The sequence below is a fragment of the Pinus tabuliformis genome, chromosome 4_2 (genome assembly GCF_031772625.1).
Source record: "Pinus tabuliformis cultivar Carrire ecotype Pingquan chromosome 4_2, CPIR1, whole genome shotgun sequence".
Taxonomy (NCBI): Eukaryota; Viridiplantae; Streptophyta; class Pinopsida; order Pinales; family Pinaceae; genus Pinus; species Pinus tabuliformis.
The window spans coordinates 735,338,866-735,355,773 of NC_142304.1; the positions used below are offsets into that span (position 1 = coordinate 735,338,866).

A 16,908-nucleotide genomic window follows, 5' to 3' on the forward strand; every position below is an offset into this window, starting at 1 on the left:
TTAATATTAAGGTTTACAATATTATGTTTAATATTAGGGTTTATAATATTGGGTTTAATTTATGTTTATAATATTAGGGATTAGAATATTTGGTTTAATATTAGGCTTTAAAATCATGATACTAGAATCATATAGAAATCTATCCAACGTCACATTTTGACAAACATTGATGGAATGCGATAATAAATATGACAATCATTGTCACAATATTACATTACATTATAATTTATTCAACATTACATTGTGTCATTATAAAATTATGATTTATAATATTGGGTTCAATATTATGATTTAATACTAAGGTTCAGGGTTTATAATATTAAGTTTAATATTTTATGTTAGGTTTAATATTTTGTTTAGTATATTGAGTTTAATATATTAGGTTTATAATATTGCAATTTTGGATATATATATGTATGTTTAATATTAGGGTTTTAATGTTAATTGAAACTTACTCACTTAATTGAATACTTAACTTATCCTTACTTATATTAAAACAGATAAAACTATAATACTAAAATCTTATTGCTAAAACTCAATACCAATATTAGAATTCTTATAACTATATATTAATTAATATTAATATTATAAATATAATATAATTATATTAATCATTATAATTATAATTATAAATTATAATATAATAATACTAAGATCTATTTATTATAGTTAAATATTAGTTAATATTAATATTAAATAGATACTAAATACTTAATAATTATTAATGTGGTTAATATACCCCTATTGCCATATATCAACACATTTATCAATATAATTATGCAAGTAGCTGATATACCCCTATTATAACATATTAACTATATTTATTAATATACTATTATTAAAATTAAATTATGTATAGTAAACTAATTTTCCATATCAAAATAAATTTTCCATCCTTATGCAATACCTTTTCAAAACCATACATCCGATTAAATCACTTTATCAAATTAAAACACAAAAACTATATGTAAACTAAATATGAAAATTTTAAATTTTTTAATTGTGTTAAAATTACAAAAGAACACTCTTAGAAACTAACATTAACCTAAAGAAATTAAAGCTCATAATTATTGTTAAAAAATAACATGCCCGTAATGGATAAATAAACAACTTCCCGAAACTAATCACAATAAATACGATATTTAAGCTATATTTTATGTGAATTTATACTAATAGTTATTTAAGCTATATTTTATGTGAATTTATACTAATAGTTATAATATTATTTATGTAGTTAAGAATGTTTATTTCATATTAAATTTTTCTTTTAAATTTAATTTAATTATCTATAATTATTAGGTATATGGTACAGATTTAACTTCTATAGAATTTGTCAGAATGTTCATAACAGTATGGAGAGATCAAAAATTAAGATTTCTTGCTAAAATAAGTATGATTTTTTAATTATTTTTTCTCAAATTAATTAATTAAAGAAAATGTCATTATCTATATGTGTGATTTTGTGTATGTGTTATTATAAGTAATGATATTGGCCCATGGTATTGTAACAAAAAGTATTTACAGGTTAAGAAACTCCATGGTAAAGTGAGAGTGAATCCCTATGTTTAAGAATAAACGTAGTCTAACTTATAGGCAAAATGACATTTTTCATAGAGATTTTTAAAAACTTGATTTTAAGTTGTTTAATAGTAAAATTTGAGCTGTATTTTAAAAAACAAAACATCACTCTTGGTTGAAATTGTATTATCATATTATGGTGAAAAGTATTATTTAGTCTATTAACTAGACTAAGCCTTAAGAATATTATTTAACTCATAATAGCAATAATAATTTAAAATATAATTAATTTTTTAAGATTGGTTTAATGTATCTTAAAAAAGTATTTTTTATCTATTATAAATTTTTCTATAATCATTTACCAGCCATTTAACTTATACAATTATGCTAATAAGCAATCATATTTATCTTATATTTAATTGAGAGATTTTATCAACACTAATATCATAATTGCAAAATTATTTTCTGCTTACAAATATTCGGAGGAAAAACCAATTGCATTTCACATTTTTGCTAGACAAAACTAACTTAAGAAAAAAGAAAAAAATAATTATTAGCTTACAACTAACTAACATATTACCATCCCCAGAATTAAATCAATTGGTTTGAGTTCCTTGACAATTTAGATGATGTGACTCTGGAAAAAAAAAACTAATGTACTACCAACCTAGGACCAAATTTTCACTAGATCCGTGATTTCCGGAGCATTACATAAATATAGGACCAACTTTTCACTAGATCCGTTAATTCCGGAGAATTACATCAATAGTTATTATCATATAAATTCAAAGATGTCGGTGCATGGGCTAGTCCAAGTTTCGATACAAAGCCATGTGCGGCCCTGTCGCAAAGCCTCGGCGGAGCAAGTCCATTCATGATGGTCAGTTTCAAAAAACGAAAAAATAAAGCTGATCTTTCTTATTTCTCCGGTTGCCTTGTAGTGAGATTCGAACTACCCGGCAGTTTAAAGCGGGTCCCTATTAATGCGGTCTCAATAAGTGTACGAAAAAACGTCGTCGGTGGTTGGGAAAGTGCAGATTAAGATCCAGCTACTGCTAGTGACCTATAAACCTATATATTGTAGACAATTTTGTGATGACAAGTTGGTGTGGATTTGAAAGCTCTAACTTAACTCTAAGCAACTATTAAACCACGGATCTCTGTTGTGTGTGTTGTGTGTTACTCTCAGCATTTTCTTGCGAAGATGGCCGCATACTCGCAAGTTTCTCAGAGTAAGAGAGGGAGAGATGAATATTGGAATGGCGGATTCGCTTTGCCAGACGCAAAACGAACCATTAGCAGAGCGTTGGCGTATGACAGTGATCTCACGAGCTTGCTCGACAAGATCGATGATATGGATAACAATGAGAGTAACCCAGGGGAGACTGGTACTGTAAAAGAGGTCGAGGGAGAGATGCCACTCAACATTGTTATAAAGTCTCTGGAAGAGGAAATTGGATTGAAGGCGCAAGCAAATAATAATATCGAGTCTACCGTTGAGAAGGGCAGTAATGATCAGATGGGTTCAATTAAACAAGAGGAATCGACAGAATGGAATTCTGAAGCAACGAGTTGGGTGCGTGAAATCGGAGACTTTAAGTATTACGATGATGTTGGCGCAGAGCTTGGTTTTTTGGCAGATCATGTTTCTCTCGACCAATTTGGAATCATCATCAACTACATCGAGGGAGATTCAATCGCCAATACTATGGACTATTCGGATGCCGGGTATGGATATGCTGAGACTACGGAGGATTTCTATGGGTCTCTGTGGGAGGATCATATTTGGCAGTGGGACGAACATCTGGTCATTCGAAATGACTTTGCATTGCCAGAGCAAGAAAAAGTTGGAATTAGTGAGGCTGAGTTTCATTAATTCTGAACGATGTTTTCCCAATCCCGAGTGTGAAGCACAATTAGGAAAAACTGTCACGAACTTATTGAGGATAAACTTTTCCTGCTTTATTTTTTTTTTTTTAATGTATAAACATATTGAGAGACAGAGTGTAGCCTTTTTCCAAGGCTATTTCCTCTGATAGGCCATTCTGTGAAGCCATGCGCAACATGTGCATCAAACTCTTATCTAAAAAATCAAGTCGTAGATGAAACTTTTAGCAGAAGTTCAACTTTTGTATCGTTTAATCATTTCTATGTTTTCGCATTAGCACTTTTGTCAAAGCGTTATCGATGAAACTTTTAACCGCGTTTTGGAAGATTTTTATTCGAGTCTGTAGTGAATTCAATTGCTTTATCACCATAAGAATGGGTTATATTGGTCACATAAACTTGGAAATGCTATAATCTACTTGGTTCAGGATACATGTTTTATTTTTGAATATACAATTATGGGTGATGTTTTATTTTGAATAATATATATACAATTTTTATTTTAATGAAAAGCTTTTGGTTTTCTTTCTCTAAAAAAAATGTAAGTATATTTCTATAAGACGGGATATCCGTTAGTAACTATCTAAAAAAAGATAATCATATTTTTATAAGACGAGATATCCCATACTAACTATCAATTTTGATTAGAAACACTTTAATGTTAATGTGAAACTGAAATGTGGTTTAAAACTATTGTTGCTTTCATGTTATCTTTGCTCTAGCATGTGTCACTTTCATTTTCTTTAACTTTTACAAGTGTCTTTTTCACTTTTTCTTGTTGTCACAAAGAATCATCTTTTGGTAAGGGAAGTGTCACATCTAGTTAAAGGTAGTCAATTGTACATTCTTGAAGTGCAGTTTTAATGCATTTTCTTGCACTACTACGTTTTATCCATCTTAAATACTTGTGTTAGATGCATCCCCCAAGCCTTGAGCACTATTTCACTAGTGTCGTCACTTGTATCACAAAGTGTATATTAAGTGTCACACTTAGAGGTAAGTATTGTACTATAATCATTTCAACATGAACATGATGATTATGTGTGGTAAATGCTTCATTTTTTAGTGGTTGATCATCTATAAGTCTGTGATCATGGTCAATTCATGTTCTAGTTCCATCTCTCACCTCTTGGAACCAATACTTAGTCATTTTCTGCAATTGATCCTTCTTCAGTCAACCTCCTCCTGGTTTGCCTCCATAAACCGCGTATTGCACAGTCTCAGGCCTCAGTGAACTTAAACTACCTCTTGGAATTGCACAAAGGGCAGACACTACCTCCAAGGACTACGCATTGCCCAATTATAGTGCTCAACTACTGCCTCCTACCCCGGTGAATTATGCAATTTTTCCTCTCAGCCAGTCTCTTTCTACGCATTGCACAATCCCAACCTACAGTATGTCTCCTTGGATCCTTGAACTGCACAACTATGCAATCCAACTGCCGAGTCTTCCTCCAATTTTTGTGTATTAGACATTTACAATGGGTAATCTTTCCTCACTGTGACTCTCAGGTACACAATACTGCTTCCCAGGCCTCCAGATCTGTGCATTGCATAGTTGCAAGTCTTAGTCCCTCACTCCTATCCTCTCGAACTATAAATGACGCAATCCTTAAGCCTTCCTCCTAGTACATTACTCATTTCGAGGCCAATCAGTGATTCTCACGATATTTCCATATTGATGTCATCTTGTCATGAGTGGATTTCACTTGGAGGTACTACATCTTGACATGATAGGATGATACTTGAAGAAGAGGAGAAGGAGGTTGTCCCATAAGACACTTGGTACGTTGTAAAGACAAGATGATCATTAAGAAAGAAGATGAAGGGACACACGATTACGACAGAAGATGAAAGTTCAAGATCACATAAGGATTGCATATCAACTAGTCTCTTGGATGATGAAAATGAAACACATGCAAGATCCATCATGAAGAAGTTCAAGTCATAGCAGAAATAAGAGAATCTTGGCTTCGACATACCATCACGAATATCTAAGTCATATTTTGCTAAGTCATGGCTTGTACAGAAGGTCGTCATAGTGCCATATGTGTTAATGAGTCTCACCACATGATGTGGAGTGCAATGATGTATTTCAAAAAATGACAAAAATGTAAACATGTGGAATGTCCAAGAGTCACATGTGGAATATTAAAAGTCACATGTAGACTCGAGAGTCGCTAGAAGAAGTCCAAGAGTGTTGTGGAAGTTCAAGAGTCACTTGGAAGTCCAATAGTCATGAGGATATAAAAGTTCATTCCTCTTGTTCTAAATACACCCTCATAACTCAATTAAAGGGATTTTGGGAGTCTTGGAGAGTTAGCCTTGGCGTCTTTAGCTTAGCATAGGACAGAAGATCTAGAGAAGCAAGGAGTGACTTAATGTTCCACTGTTGGAGCTAGTGCTTTATCGTTGTAACTGTGTACTTGGATTTTCCACATAATAATCATAAGCTCGTTGAGCCAACACATTTTCATGCATGTATCATGAATATTGTAAGAATATTATTTAGATGTTTTCGGTATATGTTTTGTTCATATGTACTAAGGAAATTGAACTACTTCATTCGCCTTAGTACTTATCTTGTTGAATGTGTGTTTTATTTTCTTTGATGGTTGTTGTGTCTATGTGAACTATTTTGCTAGATAACTAACAAGAATTTCTTTACTCTCGTGTGCCTCTTTTAGGATAATACTATTAATTTTCTTTCAGAGACTCACTCTTACTTCCCTCTCGTAAAAGTCTCCTTTTACACATTGCAATTAGCGCTTCATAGTATCAACTTTCTTGGTCATTTCAAAGGTTTTGTGCAAACTCTCTTATGTTATTTGTTGTAGCCAAGGAAAAACTTAATTTATGGTGGATGAACCAATATTTCTAATGGGGCTCCTACTCCAAACTGTTTGAGGTCTAATTGGGACTTCACATCATGAAGACCCCCCTTGGTTGATGGATTTCCCACAGTGTCAACACAATATTAATAATTAAAATATTAATTATGTTGATAAACATGTCCATTTCATAATAAGCTTTTCAAAATTTTAATTTAATTATCAATAATTATTAGGTGGATGATAGAAATGTAACCTCGATGGAATTTGTCAGAATATTCATAATAGTATGCACAAAGCAAAGGTTAATATTTCTTCCCAAATTACTTATGCTCTTTTAATTATTTTTTCTCAAATTAATTAATCAAAGAAAATGTTATATGCATTAATAAGGCATGACATTGGCTCATGGTATTGCAACAAAAATTATTTACAAGTTAATAATCTCCATGGTAAAGTGAGAGTTAATCTCTATGTTTAAGAATAGGTATAAGTTAGATATTGTGTATGTGGCATTGATAAGTCATGACATTGGCTCATGGTATTGCAACAAAAATTATTTACAAGTTAATAATCTCCATGGTAAAGTGAGAGTTAATCTTTATGTTTAAGAATAGGTATAGTCTAACTTATAGACGAAATGACTTTTTCTGGTTAATTTTAACAAAAAACCCAGTAGATATACCCTAGGGGTTTTTAGGGTGGTTAATCCATTTATGCATTCAAAAATGTATTTTAAACAACAAAAAATTGCAATCCTGGTTGAAATTATATTGTTTGATTGTGGTGAAAATGACTATTTCATCTATAAGTTACATTACACCTTAAGAATATTGTTTAGCTTATATATTAATTTGTTTTAATAATAATAATAATTTAAATTAAAGTTAAAATTTAATTAGTTTTTATGATTTTTTTAATGTATCCTAATGGAAATGTTTCTATACTTATCATGAATTTGTGTTTATATTCATTTACTAGTAATTTAATTTATATGATTATGCTAATAAGTAATAATATTTATCCTATATCTAATTTAGAGGATTTCAACAACACTAGTGTGATAATTGCAAAGTTGTTTTCTACATACAAATATTAGGCGAAAATCCAATTGCATTCAAATGCCTTCTCCAAAATATTAACTTTACAAAAGGTAATTATGAGCTTACAACTAATTGATATACTATCACAACCACATTAGTAATGTGGTTGACATACGTCAAAGACATCATTTAATAAAAACTACATATTTATGAAGCTAAAGCCCTCGGTTTCTTTGTATTTTTTTATTATTATTGAAACTTCATATCTAAATTTCGGTACAGTGAATACTAATACAATCCTTAAGCCACAATAAAAACTTCTCTCAACATCAAAAAATATTAAAATCGAAAAAATTTACTAATTACCACAAACACAAAATCTAACTTAATAAAGAAAAATTCAAAATCCACGAAATTATGTTTCTCTTGGAATCAATATGATGGGCTCAAATTTTACTTTTTTGTTCAATTCTTCAAGGCTCTCTAAAAAGAAAACTGATTGCAATCTCTTAGTTGAAAATTGAAAGTTCCAAAATAAATACTCATTAATTCTCTAGCTATTCACATAAACACTTCATAAAGTGATGATGCCATGATATTTTAGAACATGTTTCTAATGAAAGTGCCTTACCAAAAAAAAGTGAGTGTCGTTAGCGATACCTTGAACCATACCTTTGATAACAACAATAGTGGCAACATCCTTTCTCTTGACAATCCACAAAGAGCCTTCTTCCATGCTAGAGAGTTTTCCCACAATCAATAGTATGTATTCAAATATCATAGACAAAAGGGAATGATTGACTGCACATGGAAAGAAGACAAAAGGGCCTCCCGTTTGTAAATATGAATACAATCTTCAAGCCCTGATTGAAACTTCTATCGACATCAAAAAATTCAAAATCGAAAAGATGTTACTAGTATTTGAATTACCATAAACACAAAATACAACTTCATAAAGCAAAATTCAAAATGAAAGAAATTATGTTGCTATTAGATTAACATAGGGCACCAAATACATATTGAACCCTAAGTGGAGTTGTGATAACATGTTCGCCTGTCGATTGAAAATTGAATTGGAATTTATCCGAAATCGGAATTGAAACACATAGCGGAAGAGAAATTCCAAGAGAGTGGAATGGAGTGGAAGCATTCACTTAACATGTGGAAAAATAAAAAGTAATTAAATTTAATTTGATATTGTTACATTTAAAACTAAAAAGTTATTCAAAAAATTTTGATATCATCTGTAAAATTGTGTATTAGAAGAAGAATATTCCTTTAAGATCATATCTTTTCCATCTACTTAATAAAAAATAAAAATTCTCCAACCCCAATTCCAATATAGACCAGCCTTTGGCCTAATGAAAGCTAATATTATTATTAAAATTTATAAAGCCTAATATTAATATCAATATAATTATGCTAGTAAAATTTAATATAAACTTGATCTTAATATTAATATTAAATGTTCCTCAATCGGGGTGTGAGCTCAATATCATGAGACATGCCCTTGCCCAACGTTCGATATGAAAATCCCGAGGCAATCTTCTACCACCCTCCACATGCACAAATCACATGGAGAGGTAGTTGTGCACATGGAGCTATTTAATGCCATCCCCAAAGGTGGTAGCGATATTATCAAGGTGTTGACTTTTGGATTTTTCCTCGGCAAGTTTGGTAAGTTTCATGTCTCTGTGTTCTGTTTGATTTGGGTCTGGTCTGAGCTACTCATCATCCTAGCGAAGCAGTCCCTCGTGAATCTTCATCGGGTGTTGGTTTAGTCTCTATTGGTTCAAGTCTCCTCTCACGGGTATGTTTTCAGTCCCAATTCTTGTATCCCTGCTCCTATGGCTTGCTATCTTTGTATGCTCATTTTTGGGGTGAATGGTGATGTTTTAAATTGGTGGGTGTGGAAGGAGACATATCTGGATTTCGTCATGATTGTGATAGAATTGTGTGAGGAGTCTATTTTTTACTGTGTTCCCATGTTAATGGTATATGGAATCTTATTGTCACGCATGGGTCTAGTCTATGGATCGCTCCTAGTTCTTTTACTGCATCTTCCCCCAACACAAAGGATTTCTTTATGGTATGCATATAACTGGGTTAAGCCTGGAACATTCATGGTTTTGGTATTTGAAAGATTTTGTTTATATTTACAGCCCCAAGATTATCGATAAAATTTGGGTTAATGTGTGGTTCGAGGACTTTGTTTCTTGTTGGTCACTTATCGACAGTAAGAAATTGAATTGGTTCCTATTTCCATGCTCGTCCTATTATATGGTTTCGTTGGCAGGTGTCTTGTTCTGGAGCAACCCCCAGAAGCTTCTTTCTCCTTTGTATAGACTTTGTTCACGTCGGCTTCCAGGGTTACAGTGAGTCTATCACAAGTCTTGCAATGACCTCAGCTACATGACTCATGCTGCCTTTAGTAAAGGAAAGGTAGCCTAGGGATCTCACGGCTGAGGTAAACAGAGGAAAACATCCCTTGCAAAAAATTAGCCCAGTGCATCAGGTCATACAATCCGTGGGCATAAGTCGGCCTCCCAAATCATTAATGAACTGGCCAAGGCATACCATTCGGGGAGTTCTACCTCGGTCAAACAACTCATTGAAGAATGGGAAGATGAGCTCAAACAGAAAGTAGATATTCTAGAAATTGATATGGGAAATTGGCAAACTCTGGTGTCAGAACTCGGTCACTCTCAAGGAAGATCCACCCAAGAAAAATAAAAGGTCATTTATATTGGATGATGAAGAGCCTACTAGCTAAAGCCCTGGAGCAGTTCCCAACAGGCATGTCTTCGTCTTCTCATGGGTACCCAAATTATAGTAAGGAGTTTCAGAAGATTCAAGTCCAATTGTTCGAGCAAAATGGTCGCCTCAGTCGCATCGAGCAACATATTCAATGTTATCCCTCAAACTGAGTTGCGAGGCTCTATTGTGAAGGAGCCTACTCCTGTTGACTCAACTGAAAATGAATAATGTGTTGGTGCACCCCTTGTTTTGGTTCTTTGTATGCAATAGTCTCATACATTTCAAAATGTTTAGAATTATGTTTATAGTTTTCTAGATTGTAGGAAGTATAAAGACACTCAGACTTATTTAGCGTGGCTTGCTAGATTCATTATCTTTTTCTTTTGTTTGGCTTATCACATCATTAGATGGTCAACAAACCTAGTTTCCAATGAGTAGGATAAGGCCACCTAACCATCTAGAATGTCGATGTAACCTACTTTTTTTTGTTATAGAAAATTAATAAAAAAGACTTACCAAACTTACAATAACAAATATTAATATTAAATACAAAACCTAATATTATTATTAAATTTATCAAGTATAATATTAATATTAATATTAAATTTAAAATTAAAATTAATATTTATATTCATATTAAACTTAATATTAGAATTAATTTTAAAAACCTAACATTAAAATAAATGTTAATGAAGCCAAATATTACAACCTCTTATCCTCATAAGTGTTCAATTATTAATGAAATAATTTAAACACATGATTTTGTTACCCTTGATTTCTTTTCCATACAACCAACCTGCCCTTGGATGCCCTCACCTCTTGCTTCGGCCAGGAATGAAATTGTTTCTAGGCACTCTTGCTTTCGCACCTCTCTACCTTGACTTATAATTGATTACCAACCGCTCCGAGCCTGTACTTATGTTCGGACCTACAACGACAAACAAAGACCTTATCATTTGAGACTCCATATATTGATAACATCTCATTTCATCTTCAAACATAGATAATGGACCAATATAACATCTTCTTTCATCTTCAATCATCCTATTAAATATAACATCTTTCATCTGCAATCATACCATTAAATATGTAATTAAGAAAAAACTTAAGGTTCTTTAAAAGAAAAACATTAAAATACCTATTTCCAATAGGAAATATTTAGATTTAAATTTAATTTTTTTGAATTCTCAACATTAAGTAATATTTTTTTAATAATTATTAAAAAAAAAATTGTAATAATTATTAAAATTATAAAGCATATTAGTAGACATCTAACAAATTTAGTTTTTACTATGAAAAAAATAAAAACTATAAATCATTTTTTATATAATAAGATATCTCCAAAATATCCAAACTTAACTCAGTCTCACACAATTTATTTAAATAAATAATTATTTCATTCAAAATTAAAATGGTCTGCTAACATGGCCGAGTAGAAATCCTAGGTTGGGTGTGGCTTGAATGCTGTCTCCCCTTCTTTCAGTCGAATCTGTCCTGCCCTTCGAGGAAAAGAAAATCACACTCGGTTCTGACTTTCCAGCTTCGGCGAGGCATCCTGAAATTTATCGATTCTATTCCTCTCCTCGACAAGCAGAAGCTGGCTCTTGGTTGTTGCTCCACCAGTTGATCCAATCACTTCCTTGGCTAAATTGCCAGAGTAAAATATTTCCACGGAAGGGCTAACGTTTTACGGAAAGGTCTTTAATATTAATAATTTAAAATAAATAAATAAACTAAACAAATTATTAGTTTAATTAAATATAAAATTAGAAATACAGTTTAAGTAGGTCTGTTGAGAGTATGTGTTTCTTTTTAAAATATGAGAAAATTTAAAATCAGATAAATAAAATATATATACATTTTTAAACTTTCTTACCCAATAAAATAGAATCGAATAAAAATAACTTAACAAATGACAAAATTATGATATTATAAAGTTAAATTATGATATTATAAAGTTTAAAACTAAAAATTTATTCAAAATAATTTAGATATCATTGGTCAAATTAATATTCTAAATCACATCTCATCCCACCTTTTAATAAAAAATCAAAATTCTGAAGAGAAACGCCAATAGAATGGAATCGAATGGAAGTGCCGCTTAACAAGCGACAAAATAATGACATTGTTAGGTTTGAAACCAAAAATTTATTCAAAATTTTTTAATATTATTGGTCAAATTAATATTCCAAATCACATCTCATCCACCCATTTAATAAAAAAATCAAAATTCTCCATTCTCAATTCCAATTCCAATTCCACTTCCACTTCCAGTATGCCAGATATAATTACAAGCACCAAAGATTAAGTCAATTGGTTGAATCGCATGAGTCTGAACAAACAGATGAACTATATCCGTGAATTCAGGAGCATTACATAAATAGTTATTATAATATAAATAGAAAATATCAAATATCAAATATGTCGGTGCATGGGCTGTTCCAAGTTTCGATACAAAGCCATGCGCGGCCCTCTCGCAAAGCCTCGGCGGAGCAAGTCAATTCATGATGGTCAGTTGCAAAAAAATGAACTGGTATTTCTTGATTCTCTAACTGCCTTGTCCTAGATTACGACTGCGACGCAGTTAAGGCGGGACCCTAGTAATGGCGTCTCAACTAAGTGTAAGAAAAGACGTCGTCGGTTGTGGGCAACGAGCAGCTCACCACACGCTGGATTTCTTAAGATCCAGCTGCTGCTAGTGACCTATAAACCTATATATTGTAGACCATTTTGTGATGACAACGTGGTGTGGATTTGAAAGGTCTAACCTAAACCTAAGCAATTATTAAACCATGGATCTCTGTTGTATGTGTTGTGCGTTAGTCTCAGCATTTGCTTGCGAAGATGGCCGCCTACTCGCAAATTTCTCCAAATTTCTCCATTGGCCAATCCAGTGTGAAGCACGTTGAGGGAAAACTGTAATGTATTTAGTGAGGACAATTTTTTTTGTTGCACAGGTTTACTTATAGCTTAATATGATGGATAAGGTTTGTTTTATAGTTCAATATGATGTGTAAAATTGTTTGTCTGTTTTTAAATATGAATTGAAATTTTATGCTAAAATAAAAATTATGAAAAATATAAAAATAAATAAATTAGAATAATTAAGAAAAATTTTAAATAGTATTGATTCATAAAAAAATTATAAGAAAAAATCAAATCTCTTTAAACTCAGATTAAATATTTTTTATAAATAATATTGACTGATAAAAATATTTTTTATAAATAATATTGACTCAAAAAATATTATGATGAAAAAAATTAAATCTATTTAAACTCAACTTAAAATCTAGACTAATATATAAACATATTGAAAACCAAAAATTTAACTTTTGCTATTTCCTCTATGGTCATTCCGTTAAGCCATGCGCAACCTTCAACTTTTGTTTTGTTTAATCATTTCAATGTTTTGACATTACCAGTTTTGTCAAAACGTTATCGATGAAAAGTTTAACCGCGTTCTAGAAGATGTGTATTCCAGCCCGGAGTGAATTCAATTGTTTTGTCATCGTAAGAATTGGTTATATTGGTCACATACACCTGAAAATGCTGTAATCTGCTTGGTTCAGCATATATCTTTTATTTTTGAATATACATTAAAGGGTGATGTTTTCTTTTTTAATAATATATATACATAATTTTTATTTTAATGAAAAGTGTTGGGAATTTTTCTGGTAAAATTTCAAAAACAAAATACACTGAACATAGAGACAATGTTCTGTTTTTTCTCCATGACTTTTAACAAAGGGAAGCTTAAAACATTTCTGAGAACAGAGTATTACACACCCATAATATCTTTGTATTCATGTAAAATTCTTGATACAAGATTCATCTTTTCTCCATGACTTTTAACAAAGGGAAGGTTAAAACATTTCTGAGAACAGAGTATTACACACCCATAATATCTTTGTATTCATTAAAGTAAAATTCTTGATACAAGATTCATCCTCTTTCACTCAGAGGGATTCACCAAAACATTTCAACAAAATTACTCTGTCTCCTTTATAAAAAAAAATTTACACAGTTGTGTGTAAATTTTGTTTACATTTACTGCTGTAAAAACCTTTTACATATACTGCTGTAAAAATAAAAATCACATTATGCACTTTGCATATTACAAAAAGCTTCCAGCACACAAGCCATTACATGCTCTGTTCTATTTCATTTCATCTTCGCACAGTTGTGCGGATCTCCTCTCACAATACAAAGTCAACAACCAAAAAAAATTAATCACGCTGCTGCGTATTTTCAAATTACATATTCTCAAAAGAAATACATACTGTCTTCGTCTTCGCCTTCGCCCGCGCACTGCTGTGCGTTCTACTGCGTCATTTCAGAATGGTCAACACACCTTACATTACAATGAGCAACACTCTTCTTATGCACTGCTGTGCATCTCAATAACAAGAGACTCTGGTAATTTTTGTTCGCACGAGTTGTGCGTTTCATTCCCTTTTCATTACATTTGCAAAATGAATACAAAACATTACATATACCAAAAAACAAAAAAACTTAACAGTACGTTGACTTTCCCATACCTTTCGTAAGTTAAAAAAAACAATAAAATTAAAACTCTTACCAATACTTCTACGAGCACAATTAATTCATTAAATTACTTTACAAGCAGTCAACCAAAATTTTTACGGCACGTCAAAATTTATTTGTCGCAGGTCGGAGATGTCCGTCAACCGTTGATCTGCCCTCAAGAAATCGAACGGTCGAGGTGAATATCGGAAGGCCTTTATCTGTTGAACGTTATGTCCCGATGGAGAGCTGCACGGGAAAACGTACAGAGTACACGCGTCCAAAACTGATTGCATCGGATGAGTTTGTACGAAAACCACCTGCAAACCAAAAGCGGTCCGATAAGGTAGTGGTTTTCGGGAATGGTTTTATGGTCGTCGTTTTAATGCTGCTGCACGGCAGGTTGAAATTAATATTTCAACACTCCCCTTTAATTTCAACTGTTGGGCATTCAGTCATACCCAAACACTTCCTCAAAAATTCAAAGCTTTTCTGATCCAATGGCTTTGTCAAAATGTCTGCTACCTGTTCCTGAGTCCTGCAATGTTGTAAAACAATTTCTCCATTGTTCACCAATTCCCTGATGTAATGATACTTTGTGTCAATGTGTTTTGTTCTCTTATGAAACACTGAATTCTTTGATAATGCAATAGCTGAGCTATTGTCACAAAAAATCACTGTTGCTTTTGCCTGCTCCTGGCCTAAGCTCCTTAACATTCTTCTCATCCAAACTGCTTGACATGCTGCTGTTGTAGCTGCCACATATTCAGCCTCTGCTGTAGACAATGCTACAATAGGCTGTTTCTTAGAAGCCCACAAAATGGGTCCTGAACCCATGTGAAAAACATAACCGGATGTGCTTTTCCGATCATCTACACTTTCAGTCCAATCACTACAGTGTATCCATCTAAATCTGAACATTCTGAGATCGTATATAAAATTCCAAACCTTTTAGTACCTTTAACATACCTCAGAATTCTTTTTGCTACCTACCAATGTGCTTCCTTTGACCTCTCCATGAATCTGGAAATTAAACTAACAGCAAACATTATGTCTGGCCTAGTTGCAGTCAAATACATAAGGCTGCCAACTATGCTCTTGTACACGCTAGAATCAAAAATCTTGCTGCTGTCCTCTTTGCTGAGTTTTAATCCCATCACTGTGGGACTGATTGCTGCCTTACACTCTTGCATATTAAATCTGCCCAACACTTCATTTACATATTTAGCTTGTGAGATGAAAATTCCATTTTCATTTTGATCTACTTCTATTCCTAAGAAGTATTTCAACAAACCCATGTCAGTCATTTCAAATTCCTCTTTCATGACTGTTTTGAAATTTTCAATGAGGTAATCATCATTACCTGTAAAAATAACATCATCAACATATAGCACAACAATTAAAATTTTACCATCTTTTTCTTTGATGTAGAGGGTGGGTTCTCCCTCACACTTCTCAAATCCTTTTTCCAGTAGATAGGAATCTATCCTACTTTACCATGCTCTTGGCACTTGCTTCAGCCCATAAAGAGCTTTCTTCAATCTGCACACTTTGTGCTCTTGGCCTTTCTTTTCATAGCCTAGAGGTTGTTCAATGTAAATCTCTTCCATTGACACTCCATTTAGGAATGCTGACTTCATGTCCATTTGATAAACTTTCCACTTGTTTTGAGCTGCTATGGATAGCACTGCTCTCACGGTTTCCATTCTTGCAACCGGTGCGAAAGTTTCTTCATAGTCTCTCCCATACTGCTGCTTGTATCCCTTGACAACCAGCCTTGCCTTGTGCCTTTCTATCTTGCCTTCAGCATTACTCTTGGTCTTGTAGACCCATTTGACTCCAATGACTTCTTTACCTTTTGGTAGCTCAACCAAATCCCATGTCTTGTTTCTCTCTATGGCATTCATCTCTTCATCCATAGCTTCTATCCATTTCTTATCTTTAATTGCATCTTTGAAATGAATAGGGTCATCAACATCACAATACGAAGCAAACAAGGAATTCATTCCTTCATCATAAATATCACTTAAATTTCCGAATTTCTTACCTCTTTCATTCGGTGTGCAAGTGCTTGAAGAAGCACTTGAATTTCCTCCTTGTGGTGTGCTTGGAGAAGCACTTTCATTTATCCTCAAGGGTGTTCCTTGCTGTCCTTGTGTTGGCGCTGCTGTTTGGGGATGTATTTCAGCCAACTCCTCATCATCTTCATCATGAGACAAATAGTTTTAACATTCACTGTTTTCTCTATTCTTCCATCCGAAGCTTCCTCCTCAATGAATTGAACATCTCTGCTCACAAAAAACTTCTTGGTGGATGGGATATACAACCTGTAAGCCTTGGATTCCTCA

The 16,908-nt window shown here is 32.7% G+C and overlaps 1 protein-coding gene across 1 annotated transcript; it reads left to right on the forward strand.

Moving 5' to 3' along the window:
* Positions 1 to 2,722: 2,722 nt before the first annotated feature.
* LOC149171707 (uncharacterized) lies at positions 2,723 to 3,394 on the forward strand. Its single transcript, XM_089426058.1, has one exon. It carries the CDS (start codon positions 2,723 to 2,725, stop codon positions 3,392 to 3,394), a length of 672 nt encoding a protein of 223 aa, XP_089282184.1.
* Positions 3,395 to 16,908: the final 13,514 nt, after the last annotated feature.